The sequence below is a fragment of the Bos grunniens genome, chromosome 8, assembly GCF_055505025.1.
Source record: "Bos grunniens cultivar Pamir isolate PY7600 chromosome 8, Bosgru_T2T1.0, whole genome shotgun sequence".
NCBI classification, from domain to species: domain Eukaryota; kingdom Metazoa; phylum Chordata; class Mammalia; order Artiodactyla; family Bovidae; genus Bos; species Bos grunniens.
Genome location: NC_141172.1, coordinates 68,315,092 through 68,329,869, shown reverse-complemented (window position 1 = coordinate 68,329,869; position 14,778 = coordinate 68,315,092). Strand labels below are relative to the sequence as shown.

General features: G+C 41.6%; 1 protein-coding gene across 2 annotated transcripts in view; it reads right to left on the bottom strand.

The window, feature by feature from the left end:
• Positions 1–6,643: 6,643 nt before the first annotated feature.
• Positions 6,644–14,778, bottom strand: part of PIWIL2 (piwi like RNA-mediated gene silencing 2) — an 81,735-nt gene continuing 73,600 nt past the window's right edge. For both annotated transcript variants that reach the window (XM_086416183.1, XM_086416184.1), the window contains exons 21-23: positions 9,840–10,093; positions 9,302–9,409; positions 6,644–8,492 (exon numbers count right to left, since the gene is read on the bottom strand). In XM_086416183.1, coding sequence (XP_086272309.1) covers positions 8,336–8,492; positions 9,302–9,409; positions 9,840–10,093 — 519 coding nt within the window. In that variant the 3' untranslated portion in view covers positions 6,644–8,335. The remainder of the gene's footprint in view (positions 8,493–9,301; positions 9,410–9,839; positions 10,094–14,778) is intronic.

Genomic DNA, 14,778 nt, shown 5'->3' with positions numbered 1-14,778 from the left:
CCTTTTATATGGTTTATGATACTTGCTCCTTGGAAGGAAAGCTATGACCAACCTAGACAGCGTATTAAAAAGCAGAGACATTTCTTTACCAACAAAGGTCCATCTAGTCAAAGCTATGGTCTTTCCAGGAGTCATGTATGAATGTGAGAGTTGGACTGGGAAGAAAGCTGAGTGCCAAAGAATTGATGCTTTTGAACTGTGGTGTTGGGGAAGACTCTTGAGAATCCCTTAGACTGCAAGGAGATCAAACCAGTCCATCCTAAAGGAAATCAACCCAGAATATTCATTGAAGGCCAGATGCTGAAGCTGAAGCTCCAGTACTCTGGCCACCTGATGTGAAGAACTGACTCACTGGAAAAGACCTTGATGCTGGGAAAGATAGAAGGCAGGAGAAGGGGACGACAGAGGATGAGATGGTTGGATGGCCTCACAGACTTGATAGACATGAGTTTGAGCAAACTCCAGGACTTGGTGATGGACAGGGAAGTCTGGTATGCTGCAGTCCATGGGGTCGAAAAGAGAAATGACTGAGCAACTGAACCAATGATACTTGCTTTTCCTCTTAAAAATTATTTCATTTCCATCTCTCACCTCCATATTGAACCTTAATCTGTCTTGATTACCAAAGATTTCTGTATATACCTGCATCCCCTAACATCTTGCACAGAACAGATGCTCAGTAAATATTAGCTGGATGAATGAATAGGCCAGCTCACTAAAAGTTTGACATTGGGGAATATTTAAGGAACTAACCATAAAAATCTGACATTAGCAAGACTGCTATTTCCCTTTTGACAAGGTATCTCAGCTGCCTGCCTTTTCAAAGGATATGCAGGCAGATTTCTCAAAGCTGAAGTGAGTAGAATGGCCTTGGGAAAGCCGCCAGAGAAATACAAATACAAAGCCCAGAGAACATACAAAGTTAGACTGGGCACTCAGGAAACCAAAGCTGGTTCTCTGGTATATTGACAAGGTAGACAACGTGATCAGTAGGGTGGGGCAAAGATCCCCTTTCTAACCCCCAACTATCAGGTCAGCTCTATAGACGGAAGAGAAAAGCCAATAGCCAGGTTTCTAAGGGGAAAAAATGAGTTTTCTATGTTTTGGCATGTCTTAACAAATTCAAGAGGATCAGAAGGAATGTGCAGGTTCTAGTTTACCCAAAATCATGCCAGAGGACTAGCAACCTACACTCTGCCAGCCAAAAGAGAACATCCTTAGAAGCCTTATCAATTATTTCTGTTACCATTCGATGGTTTCAGCGGACAGACAGTTGGGAAAAATAACACTTGGTTCAGGAGCAAGTTACCTATAGGAATTTATCCTTTTCATCTAAGATAGCTCATTTGCTGGCCTTTAATTGTTTAAGCGACTGAACTGAGTATTCCTTTCTAATCCTTTTTATTTCTGTAAGGTCAGTGGTCCTCTTTTTCATTCTTGGTTTTAGTAATTTGAGTCTTTTTTTTTTGACAATTTAGCTAAAGATTTGCTAATTCTGTTACTCTTTCTAAAGAATCAACTTTTGGTTTTACTGATTTTCCATACTGCTTTTCTTGGAAGGAAAGCTATGACCAATTTAGACGGCATATTAAAAAGCAGAGACATTTCTTTACCAACAAAGGTCCATCTAGTCAAGGCTATGGTTTTTCTGTAGTCATGTATGGATGTGACAGTTGGACCATAAAGAAAGCTGAGTGCCAAAGAATTGATGGCTTTTGAACTGTGGTGTTGGAAAAGACTCTTGGAGAGTCCTTTGGACTGCAAGGAGATCCAACCAGTCCATTCTAAAGGAAATCAGTCCTGAATATTCATTGGAAGGACTGATGTTGAAGCTGAAACTCCAATACTTTGGGTACCTGATGCAAAGAACTGACTCATTTGAAAAGCCCCTGATGCTGGAAAAGACTGAAGGCGGGAGGAGAAGGGGACGACAGAGGATGAGATGGTTGGATGGCATCATCGACTCAATAGACAAGAGTTTGAGTAAACTTTGGGAGTTGGTGATGGACAGGGGTCCATGGGGTCTCAAAGAGTTGGACACGACTGAACGACTGAACTGAACTGATATTGCTTTTCTATACTCTGTCTCATTCACTTCTGCTCTGATCCTTATTGTTGCTGTTGTTCAGTCACTCAGTCATGTTTGACTCTTTGGGACCCCATGGACTGCAGCATGCCAGACCTTCCCTGTCCTTCACTATCTCCCAGAATTTGCTCAAACTCATGTCCATTGAGTCGGTGATGCCATCCAACCATCTCGTCCTCTGTCCTCCCCTTCTCTTCCTGCCTTCTATCTTTCCCAGCATCGGGATCTTTTCCAATGAGTTGTCTCTTCCTATCAAGTGGCCAAAGTATGGAGCTTCAGTTTCAGCATCAGTCCTTCCAATGAATATTCAGGGTTGATTTCCTTTAGGATTGACTGGTTTGATCTTGAAATCCAAGGGGCTCTCTAGAATCTTTTCTAACACCACAGTTCAAACAGAATCTGTTCTTTGGCACTCAGCCTTCTTTTTGGTCCAATTCTCACATCCATACATGATTACTAGGTACTGAGCCTTATTAGAAAATGTTAGTTTGGTCCTCAGCTTTGAATGAATGTTTAGCTGGGAACAGAGTTCCAAGTTGACACTGAATCTTAAAATTATTATTCCTTTTGTCTTAAGCATCTGTTGTGGTTGATAATAAGTCTGCTGTCAATCTAACTTTCTTTATAAGCAATCTCTCCGGTTGTTTTTAAGATTAAGATTCTGTCTTTGGTGTTCTGTAGTTTCACTACAGCACATCTAGGAATGGCTATGCTTTTCTTTATTCTCAATTATTTTCTTCTGGTGGAGGATTCATATTTGTCTCTAATTCTGGAAAATTCTATTATCTTCCATATTGTGTGACCTGCAGCAACTCCTATTATACCTTCTCACTCTCTCCTATGTCTTCTCTTCCATTTGTTGTTTAGTTGCTAAGTCATGTTGGACTCTTTGTGACCTCATGGGAACCTACAACACACCAGGATTCCCTGCCCTTCACTATCTTCCTGGAGTTTGCTGAAATTTATATCCACTGAGTCAGTGATGCCATCCAATAATCTGATCCTCTGCTGCCCTCTTCTCCTTTTGCCTTCAATCCTTCCCAGCATCAGGGTCTTTTCCAATGAGCCAGCTGTTCTCATCAGCTGGCCAAAGGACTGGAGTGTTCGCTTCAGCATCAGTCCTTCCAATGCAATCCAGGTGACTGACCATTTGTTTCTGCAGGGCTACAGGCTCTCAACAGTCTAGGCAAATCTTCATGATAATTTGTCACCATGTGGTCCTTCCACATGCTAATAATACTAATTCAGGCTGCACATACCTGTCTGTGGGGCTTGGGGATTTCTCATGAATGTCTTTTGCCCTTAGTTTCTTCCTACTGCCCTTGGATGGTCAGCATGGACTTTCTACTCCCCTTCCAGGCTCCAGCTGTCTTCATCCAGAAGAATTCACTCCAGCAATCCTGTGCCTCGCAGGGTCTAAGGTTGCATCTTCTATCCTTATCTGAAATGAAAAACCTCAGTGCTCCCATCCCTGCATTTTGTCCATAACCCTGGGAGCTATGTTGGCATCAACTATAACCACAAAGGTCCGTATAGTCAAAGCTGTGGTTTTTCCGACAGTCATGTACAGATGCAAGAGGAGGACCATAAAGAAGGCTACGCAGCGAAGAATTGATGCTTTTGAACTGTGGTGCTGGAGAAGACTCTTCAGAGTCCCTTGGACATCAAGGAGATCAAACCAGTCAATCCGAAAGGAAATCAACCCTTAATATTCATTGGAAAGACTGATGCTGAAGCTGAAGCTCCAAAACTTTGGCCACCTGATGCAAAGAGCTGACTCATTAGAAAAGACCCTGATGCTGGGAAAGATTGAGGACAGGAGGAGAAGGGCGTGACACAGAATAAAATGGTTGGCATTATCAACTCAGTGGACATGAGTCTGAGCAAATTCCAGGAGACAGTGAAGGACAGGGAAGTCCAGTGTGCTCTTCATGTGGTTGAAGACAGTTGGAAACGACTTGGCAACTGAACAACAACATAACCACTCTGCCTTCCCTTTCTTTCTTCAGCCTCAATTATTTTTCTTCCTTCCTACTTCCCCCATCATCATCTCTTCCCTTGTTCTATTTCCCCCAAATCCAGATAATTACTGTAAAAAAAATTTTTTGTTTTCTAAACATTTCTCAGTATGGTCAGCTCAGTCTACCATATTGCCAAAAGTCTCTAAAGTTTCCAGAAGTCTCCCTTACTCATTCTTTCTTTTGGCCATGTGGCACAGCTTGTGGGATCTCAGTTCCCTGACCAGGGACCCAGGGATTGAAGCCCAGTCAGCACAGTGAAGGGCATCCCTGGTGGCTCAGCAGTTAAGAACCTGCCTGCAATGCAGGAAACATGGGTCCAATCCCTGGGTTGGGAAGATCCCCTGGAGGAGGGCATGGCAACCCACTCCTGTATTCTTGCCTGGAGGATCCCACAGACAGAGGAGTCTGGCAGGCTATAGTACATGGGGTTGCAAAACAGTTAAAACATGACTTAGTGACTAAATAACAACAACAGGAGAGTGAAAGCACTGAATCCTAATCTCTAGACCACAAGGGAACTCCCACCCTAACTCATTCTTTTAAAAAAAGTTATTTTTTAGAGCACATTTTTAGGTTCACTGCACAATTTGCAAAGGTTAGACGTTTCCCATATACACACAGCCTCCCCCATTATCAACATCCCCCACAAGAATGGTGCTTGTGTTAATTACAGTTAGTGAACCTACATCAACTTCTTGTCATAATCACTCAAGGTTCAAGGAACATCAGGCTTCATATTCAGTGTTTCACATTCTATGGGTTTGGACAAATCCACAATGACATGGATCCACATGTCATTACACATAATTACAGTATCCTACAGAATAGTTTCCTTGCCCTAAAACTCCTCTGCCCATTCATCCCTCCTTCTCCCCAAACCCTGATCCTTTTACTGTCTCTATAGTTTTTGCCTTTTCCAGAATGTTATATGGTTGAAATCATATAGTATGTAACACTTTCAGATTGGCTTCTTTCACTTAGTAATATGCATTTAAGTATCCTCCAGGTCTTCTCATGGCTTTGATAGCTCATTTCTTTTTAGCACTGACTAATATTCCATTGTCTCCTTATACCCGTGTTTGTTTATCCATTTACCTACTGATGGACATCTTGGTTGCTTACAAGTATTGGCAATTATGAAGGAATAAAGCTGCTATCAACATCCAGTGCAGGTTTCTATGTTGATGTAAATTATAAACTCTTTTGGGCAAATACCAAACAGTGTGACTGCTTGATCATATGATAAGGGTATGTTTTGATTTGTAAGAAACTACCAAATTGCCTTTTAAACTAGCTGTGCTATTTCGCATTCCCTCGGGCAACGATGGATGATTGAATTTCTGTTCCACATCCTCACGAGCATTTGGAGTGGTCAGCGTTTCAAATCTGGACCATTCTATTAATAAGAGGTATGCAGTGGTATCTCATTTTAATTTGTAGTTCTCTAATGACATATGATGTTGGGCATATTTTCATATGCTTATTTGCCAACGGTATATCTTAGTTGGTGAAATATCTCTTCAGGTCTTTTTGCCCAATTTTTAATCAGGTTGTTTTCTTACTGTTGAATTTTAAGAGTTCTTTGTATATTTCCGATAACAGTCCTTTATCAGATATGTCTCTTTTTTTCCTTTGACATGCCTCATAGCACGTAGAACTCCCCTGGCCAGGGCATTCAGCTCGAGCTCCTACAGTGGGAGAGCAGTCTTAGCCACTGGGCCGCCAGGGAGCCCCTCAGACGTGTCTTTCTCAAATATTTTCTTTCAGTCTGTGGCTTTCTTTTCTCATTCTCTTGAATTTCCTAATTTTTTTAAAAGAGAGAAAATAAGTCTAGACAGGGAAAGGTAAGACACTCAGAAAAAGCTAGGTTTAGGGGAAAAAAAGAGAAAATAGGGTCTTTCTCCAATTATCCCAAATGACTGAGAAATTTCAGGCACAAGTTATAACATTTTCAATATGAAGAGGTAGTCATTTATAAAACTACTTCCCTTTTCACACCATTCAATAAAATGCTGCTCAAGTAAAAAGGAGCTAAATTAGATTCTTTTAAGGATGAGTTCAAGAAACACTGAATCACTGAAGATGGAATTTCTAAATAAACAGAAAAGGATGTAGTGGTGAAGTAAACAGTCAGGGTTCTTTGGGAAGGTACTTAAAAAGGTTACAGACACACCATGAAGTACAAGCAAAGAAGGACAAGCATTAGGAAAAGGCGAGAGGGAAGGGCCACCCTTAGGAGCTGGCTTTTACTCAGGCTAACAAAAATTCTCTGATGGGAAGAGAGTTTTGAAAACAAGACAAAACACACACACACCCATATATACAACACGTGCCTCATTCGTCCCAGAAGACAGACTGTTGGTATTCAAGAAATCTTACTGCCAGATCTCAGTGAAATTACCTGAGTACCAATACTGCAGCTGCCCCCAGCATGCCCAGTAACAAATTAATAATTCTAACAAGTGCTACGAGGTTTACGAAGAAAAAGAACTATGTCACTACCATATGTCAACATTATTACAAACACAACTACACATTTATACAAATTTCTTTTTATTTTCTACCCCATGACCCAGTCATTTCACATTAAGACTGAAAAAACAAGGAAAGAAAACCAGGAGGAAAAAGTGAAGAAATGTGAATTAGGAAACCTAACTTCAAAAGAGAAATTCAAAATGCTTCCAAAGAGAATTGGAGAACTGTTTGATCAAAACCAGTGATCCAATGTGCCTGATTCTGCAGTGTCTACACCCCAGGTCTCAGCCCTTCGCTGTCCCTCACTCCGCGTGGAACCAGAAGTGCACGAGACCACGGACCCCCACGCTGCTCAGCCTCTGCCGCATGCTGCAGCCAACGCAATGCTAGGTTGCTTTTATTCATCTAAGGAGTTTTAAGCTAAAGTTTCTCTTCTCACACACTGTCATATAAAATGAGGATTTCTGAGTCATCCCTCCCTGCCATCACACAAAAAAATTGATAAATAAAATAAAATACACACACAAATAAATACAAATTCCAAAATGTTAAATAAAACTAGCTTTTAAAAATCTAGATAAAACAAGGTAAGACTGAATTAGCCCTGAAGGGACTGGAAGATTTTTAAACAGCAGAAAAATAAACACACACACAAAACACACTGAAACGTGCAGGCACAGTGACAACCTTCTAAACTGAAATGTCTGGACTTTGGAAGGAGTGTCATGTTTCCCAAAGCCAACTTCTGGAAATCTTAATGCAGACTCAGAGAAATTCCTAATAAAATGAGCTAACGGCCGGGAAAAGAGTATTGAGCAAGGGAAGTGAGTGGTTCAATCTGCAAACATATCAACAGAAAAGGAAGTGATACACTGCAGAGAAAGGGTCAAGAAAAGCTCATGGCCTGTCATGAACCTTTGAAGCTACTGAATTTCACATGTTCTGATTTTTAGTTTTAAAAAACTGAAACTTACTAAAGGTCAGTAACAAGGACAAGGAGCAAAGGTATCTTGGTATGCGTGTGTGTGGTGGAGGTCGGGTGGGGGGGGAGGTAGGAAGAAACCAACACTGCACACTATAAAGCAACTGAAGTATACAGATAAAACTGCGTTTGTCCTCTCAGGAGGCAAGAAATAACTAAACACCCCTTCCAAAGCTAGTTCAAGTCATGTTTCATCAACTCAATCCCTAGAGACGATTAGGTCAGCAAGAGCCTGAAAAGTACCCACCAGCTGGTTTCACGACATGTCTTTCACATTTGCCAGCAACAGCCAAATCCTGAGAAATTTTGCCTTCTTACCTTTCCAGTTGCCCAAATAAAGTAGCTCTCTACTTTAAGAACTTTGCAAAGACTTCATTCACTATCGGCTCTGGACCAGAAATGAGAACTGCTCAGTAAGCAGAGTTTGTAAGTGTAATTGCTGCTTCTTCAGGCTTCTACAGCTTCTGTCAGCTTTGGAGACTCCTGAAGGGTCACCCATCTTCACCCACCCCATCTACACTGCAGCAGACTACCTCCATTTGCTCTACAAAGGCAACAAGACAATTTCTAGCTGAAATTTATGTTGGAACCTGATTCTCAGTGTTAATAGACTTAGAAAAGAAAATGAAAAGAAAGATACTCTACTGGGTTGGCGAAAGAGCAAACACCAACACAAACCCCTTTCCGGTTGCTGTTGACCCTGCACAGATGAGTTCACAGCTGAGTTCAGAAGTCTGCCTGTTCTGACCAGCCCGTGTCCTGACTGTCCAGTCACAGGAAGAACAGGTTCTCGCACAGCTGGATGGCTGGTTCGTGGTGCAAGATCTGTCCTGACAGGAAGGCTAGCTTGTGGGCATACTTGCAAGGAGCTGGAACTCTAATGGTACCAGGCCAATTCCAGTACATGTGGCACAGTTTGAAAGTCAACCTGTAGGCCAAGAAGAAAACATGAGCCTTATCACTCTCCATCTTCAGTGCAAAGCATGATTATGTCCTTCTGGATGCATGACACAGCATATTTACCAGCAAACTGGGGGACTGAGGAATATATGATGCAACTTTTTGGAATTATTATTTTTAAGTGAAATTATTTCCACTATTTTTAAGTCAAGAGAACATGGGGAAATTCCCAATTTAGGTGCTCCTGTTTTTATAGCAAAACAAGGAAAACAACAAGAACACTTTTTTTTCTCTTGTCTCAAGAAAAGGCTGCAGAAAGAGAAGTACCCCAGCAAAGTATTTTTTACTCTGAGCTCAAGAGCAATGGGTCTCAAACTTGGCTGTGTGTCATAATCACTGGGAGCAGTTTTTAAAAATACAAATGCTTCAGAATGCTTCGAGGTGAAGCCTGGTTGGTTGTTAGTAATTTTTTGAAAGGTCTTCAAGTAATTTTACCATACAAAAACGATTATCAATTATTCCTCGAAAAGATATATCATTATCATCAAAGACATAAAGAAACTCAAGGGGTAAGGGGGCAGGCAGTATTTGTCTTTTTTGATTATATAAGAGAAAATGAGTCTTAGTAAATCCAACTCCAAAAGATAAATTCAAAATGCTTTCAGAAAAAAAATGCTTTCAGAGAGAATCAGAAAATTATTAAGCCAAAACCAGTGATTTGTTGAATTAAGCCAAATCCAATTTGCTGAATTCAGAGGTTTTTAGACTCCAGGTCTTAGACTTAGCTCAGTGGCCAGAATTATTCACAAGTTAGGAGTAAGTTACTGGTCAGCTCACCTCTGCATATGATCAGGGCTCAGGTTTGCAGTGTTGAGAACACAAACATAATGGGTTGGAATGCCACAACCCTGCCGCACATGATGGGCAAGAAGGTAGAAGTCCACCCTAGTAAGGAAAAAGTACAAACTAATGGTATAGTTACAGAGCTGGAGATGCTCCTTCATCTAAGGCTCAGAGAGGTCAAATGACTGGATCAAGGACATCACAAGGGCAAAACGAGGATGAGAATTCAGGTCTCCTGACTCAACAGGTTATTTAAAAGTGGTGGTAGAAACGATCACATCTGTGTGCAGAAGATTAAGCATGCATATTCTTAGGAAAAGAATGTATGTTCAATATTTTATACTTAAGAGCTAAAAGCTTCACTGGTGGTTTGTGTGTTTTCTAAATAGCTTTTAAAATTTTATTTTTTACCAGGAAAATCTCTTGAAGATCCCATTCCAAATCTCTCTAGGCTACCTCCCCATTCCAGTACCCAGGGAACAGAGAACTTCCCCAAACTATTCTTGTTGAAATACGTGTTTCGCCCACTTACCACTCACAGCTTGTTATCGTATGATCTACCACAGTCCCAGGGGAGGGAGTTGCAAAGTTCTCAGTGGCAGCCAGGTACAGGTTGGTGCTGATTTTCTTCTGCACTACAAACACCACCATCTTGGGATGATAATTCTCAAAAGCTTCAAAACACTTCTGTAGCTGAGGAATTTCATAGCTGGCAACTGTCTTTAGTTGGCCATCAGACACTCCATCACGGTACACCACAATCTTATCTGGGAGGCAGTGGTTCACCTGAAACGAAACCTTGCTGAGGTGAACCGTGGGGCCCAAGGGCTAATGACCACCGGCAGAGGGCGGCTCACCCAGTGAACAACCTGGAGACATGGCAGTAGGTCCCTCTCACAGCTAGACCTGAAGCCATCATGTTGAAAGGGCAAGGAAAGGCAGCTTCTAGTCATTTCTAGATTTCCTCAGGGTAGCAAAACAGGTCTGGCACAGCCAAGGTGTTATAAAATATGGAACCAAATAAGCAAGCTCAGAGTCATATACACAAGGCTTATACTGAAACGGTGTGAACAAAGTTAAAAAGAAGGAAAATTACAGGCTTGAATCAATCTTCCTTCTACTTGGATTTAACACTAAATTACTGTCTATGCAAAGAACAAGGTGAACTGTTGAAGAGATTCTAACATATAACTGCACATGCCACAGATCCACCAGCCTGATATTTTTGTGCATCAGCAACATCCAAAGTTGCTAAAACAAGGATCCTTTACTAAATAATTATTCTGTGTGTGTGTGTGTGCTTAATCGCTCAGTCATATCTGATTCTTTACAACCTTGGAATTATTGCCCTAGTTGAAGTGCTTTTTTATCGTTTTTTTCTGTCTACTATCTATTCCACTTTTTTTTTTTGGTAAGAGCATTTAAGTGTTCTTCTGCCTCCAACAGGATAGTCTGGTGGGATTTTAATTGAGCTGCCTCCCCCTAATCCAGGCCTTCTCAGCCTCAACACTATTGATGTGTGGGACCAGTGAATTCTGTTATTGGGGGCTGACACCAGAGCATGTTTCACAGCATTCCTGGCCTCTACCCTCTAGATGCCAGTAGCTCTCTCTCCCAGTTATAACCCAAAATGTCTCCAGGCTTCACAGTGGGAGGACAAAACTGTCCCCAGTTGAGAATCACTGCACTAACGAAAAGACAGGAGATGATTCCAGCTACGCCAGCAGAATGCTTTTCCCTCACTCTGACTCTTGAGCAGAGAACCAGAAACACTTGGAGTTTGATGGTGCTTTTTCAGGTCCCTGCTTCTAGAACTCCTTTCCATTTCCCAGTTTGACGCTCAACCTTCTCACCAATTCCCTGAGGCTCTTCATGATCTTACCAACTAATCTCCATTTTGCTAAAGTGAGCACATTTCTGTGACTTCCCAAAGAGTCTTGATATGCTGTGTTAAAGGCTGGGTAACATAGGCACTGAGATCTGAAAAAAACCTGATTTCACAGGTGAGGAAACAGATAAGTATGACACTGGATCTGGGGTCAGGAGACCTGGGACTGAGTCTGCATGTGTTGCTCCTCAGCTATGCTGTTGAAGACTGTTTCCCCACTTGAAAATAATGATCACCTCACCTTCTTCTGGAGAAGGCAATGGCAACCCACTCCAGTACTCTTGCCTGGAAAATCCCATGGATGGAGGAGCCTGGTAGGCGGCAGTCCATGGGGTCACTAAGAGTCAAACACGACTGAGCGACTTCACTTTCACTTTTCACTTTCATGCACTGGAGAAGGAAATGGCAACCCACTCCAGTGTTCTTGCCTGGAGAATCCCAGGGATGGGGGAGCTTGGTGGGCTGCCGTCTATGGGGTCGCACAGAGTCGGACACGACTGAAGCGACTTAGCAGCAGCAGCACCTTCTTCTTAGGGTTGAGAGATAAAGCGTGTGTATCATGAATACAAAAGCTGAAGACAAACTAGATCAAGGAAATACAGATATTCTGAAGCACAGGGAAGGAATCTAACAAGATCAATGGAGTGTAAATCAGAATCAAATTCAACTGAAGTATTCACTGATAGTACGTCTTTCTTTAAAATTTGCTAACCCTGGCAATCCACTCCAGTATTCCTGCTTGGAGAACCTCATGGACAGAAGAGCCTGGCAGGCTACAGTCCATAGGGTCTCACAAAGTAAGACAAGACTGAAGCGACTTAGCATGGCTCGGCAACCAACCACTGAGGGTGAGACACTATACTTGGTCCTACGTAAGATTCCAGTAAGAGTGAAGGACATGATTCCTGTTACCAAGGAGCATGAAAATCTAATAACATAGTTAACAGTCAACAATGGTAACTTTTCTAGGTCATCTAGCCCATCCTCCTCATTTCATAAATGATAAGACTATCATCTAGGAGGGTCAAAATATGAGACAAGTCACAATACTGAAACATTAATGGTAAATATACATTGTCAAATCACTTCAGTACTGCGGTAAATACATGAAACAATAAATTCATTAATATCCTGAAAGGAGGACTGTGCTTGTTGGCCTGGTGTCTCTAGCACTAAATACAATGGTGAGGGTCAAGGAGAAAAAAGTATCTGCTGAAACTTTGAGATGTTTTTTTATGTGTGATTACATTCATTCACTGAACAAACACTTAATGCCCACTAGATATGAGCCACTGTGCTAGTCTCATAAAAATTATCTTGAAAGGATGTTCAAGTATTAGTTGCTCAGTCATGTCCGACTTCTTGTGATGCCATGGATCGTAGCTGGCCAGGCTCCTCTGTCCATGGGATTCTCCAGGCAAGAATACTGGAGTGGGTAGCCATTCCCTTCTCCAAGGGATCTTCCCAACCCAGCGATCGAATCCCTGTCTCTTGCCACTGCAAGCAGATTATTTACCATCTGAGCCACCAGGGAAGCCCCCAAATTATCTTGATACCTTCCAAATATTAGTGGAACTTAAAACTGGGGAGACACACACTTAAAAGTAAATGCTCTCAAAACATTATAAATAATGTAACAAAGGTACAAATAAAACGCTATGAGAAGAGAGAAGTATAAGACATTTGTTCCCTGGAGTAATATGTGAACCTCAGTAAAAGAATCAGCAGACACTTCAGTCAGCAAAGGCTAAAAGGATTCCAGGTAGAGCTTGAGCAAAGTTCTAGACTGTAACTAGACAAGGGGCAAGTAAAGAACTGGAGACTGACCTATATGATGATGTAAGTAACCCAAGTGTCCATCAACACAAGAATGGGTAAGCAAAACGTGGCATATACATCCAACAGAATATTATTCAGCTCTTAAAAGGGAGGAAATTCTGCAATGTACTACAACATGGATGAACTCTGAAGACATTATGCTAAATGAAACAAACCAGTTGCAAAAAGACAAATGAGTTATCATTCCATGGATGTGAGATACTCAGAGTCATCAAAATCAGAGACAGAATGTAGAACGGTGGTGGCCAGGGGTGAGGGGGTGGAGAGCATGGGAAACAATTGTTTAATGAAGAGAGTTTCAGTTTTACAACATAAAAAGAGCCATGGAGATGGATGATGAAGAAAACTGCACAACATTATCAACGTATTTCCCACCATTAAAAAGTTATACTTAAAAAGGGATGGAATGTTAAGTTTTATATGTATTTTACTTAATTAAAAAACACTGGGGGCTTCCCTGGTGGCTCAGTGGTAAAGAATCCTCCTGCCAATGCAGGAGACATGGGTTTCATCCCTGGTCTGGGAAGATCCCACATGCAGCAGAGCAACTAAGCCCATGCACCGCAACGACGAAAGCGCCCAGGCTGTTCCAGGCTGTTCCAGCCTGTTCGCTACAACTAGAGAAAAAAAAGTCTACGCGGCAACAAAGACCAGTACAGCCATTAAAAAAAAAAAATAAATGGGGGGAAAAAAAGGAGGAAGAAGAGGCCAGCAAGATATTGGCAATAGTAGGTGCAATAAGGGCAGGCTAAATTCTGGAAGAGTTCCCAAATAATCACTGGCTCAAGATACTTCCACCCTAAGATTCTCCCAATTCTGCTAAGACAAGGGAAGTGAAAGTGGAACTGAGAAGCAGAAAGAACCTATACACTCACACATCGTAAAGCTGGCTGCTTCCAACTTTTGATTCCAAAGGTAACACTGTGGCCCTTCTGTCTTCAGAGTCAGATACCAGTCAGACCAGGCTGGTAATCACAGCCACAGCCAGAGACACATCAGAAGCAACAGGGGCTGCATCAACTACAGCTGAGTTTAATTTTCTCCAACCTCAGGCCAAATCACAGATAAACTCAACATCAGGTGATTACTAATCATGAGCGCTAAAAGCTACAGCAAGTGTCAAGAACAGCTTAGCTTTGATTTTCACACGTGAATGGAAAGCGACCCTGGCACTCAGACTCACATGTCAGGCTTCAGTGGTCCATGAGACATCCCAGTACTAGAGGAGCCTCACAGGCAGCGGGAGATGTGGTCCCGGAGCTCTGACGAATGCTATGGGCCACAAGCAGTGGTTCCCAGGGTGTGCTCTGGGCTCCACTCCTTTCCCATCCAGGAGTCCCTTAGTCATTTTAAGGAGTCCACAAAGTCAAAACTGTTCTCACAATACCACTACATTACTTGGCATTTTCACTGTAATTCTCTCACAAATATTCACCAGAATTTTCCAGAAAGTAAATGATATGTGACACCACAATAAATTAAATGCAGGACATTCCCTTGCCTTTTACTAACCCAAACATTACAGCCATTCACTGAAATGTAAAACATACATTACCAAACATTTTTAAAGTAGTTATCTTTAATTTTACTACTCTTGAGTATCTCATATATGTGGAATCATAGGGTATTTCTCTTTTTGTGATTATGATCTTTAAAATGTGATTTTTGTTATTCACATGAATTGAGCTTATTAGTATTTGAAAGTAAAATTTAAAAATATAAAACATTCTCAGTTTTAAAATCT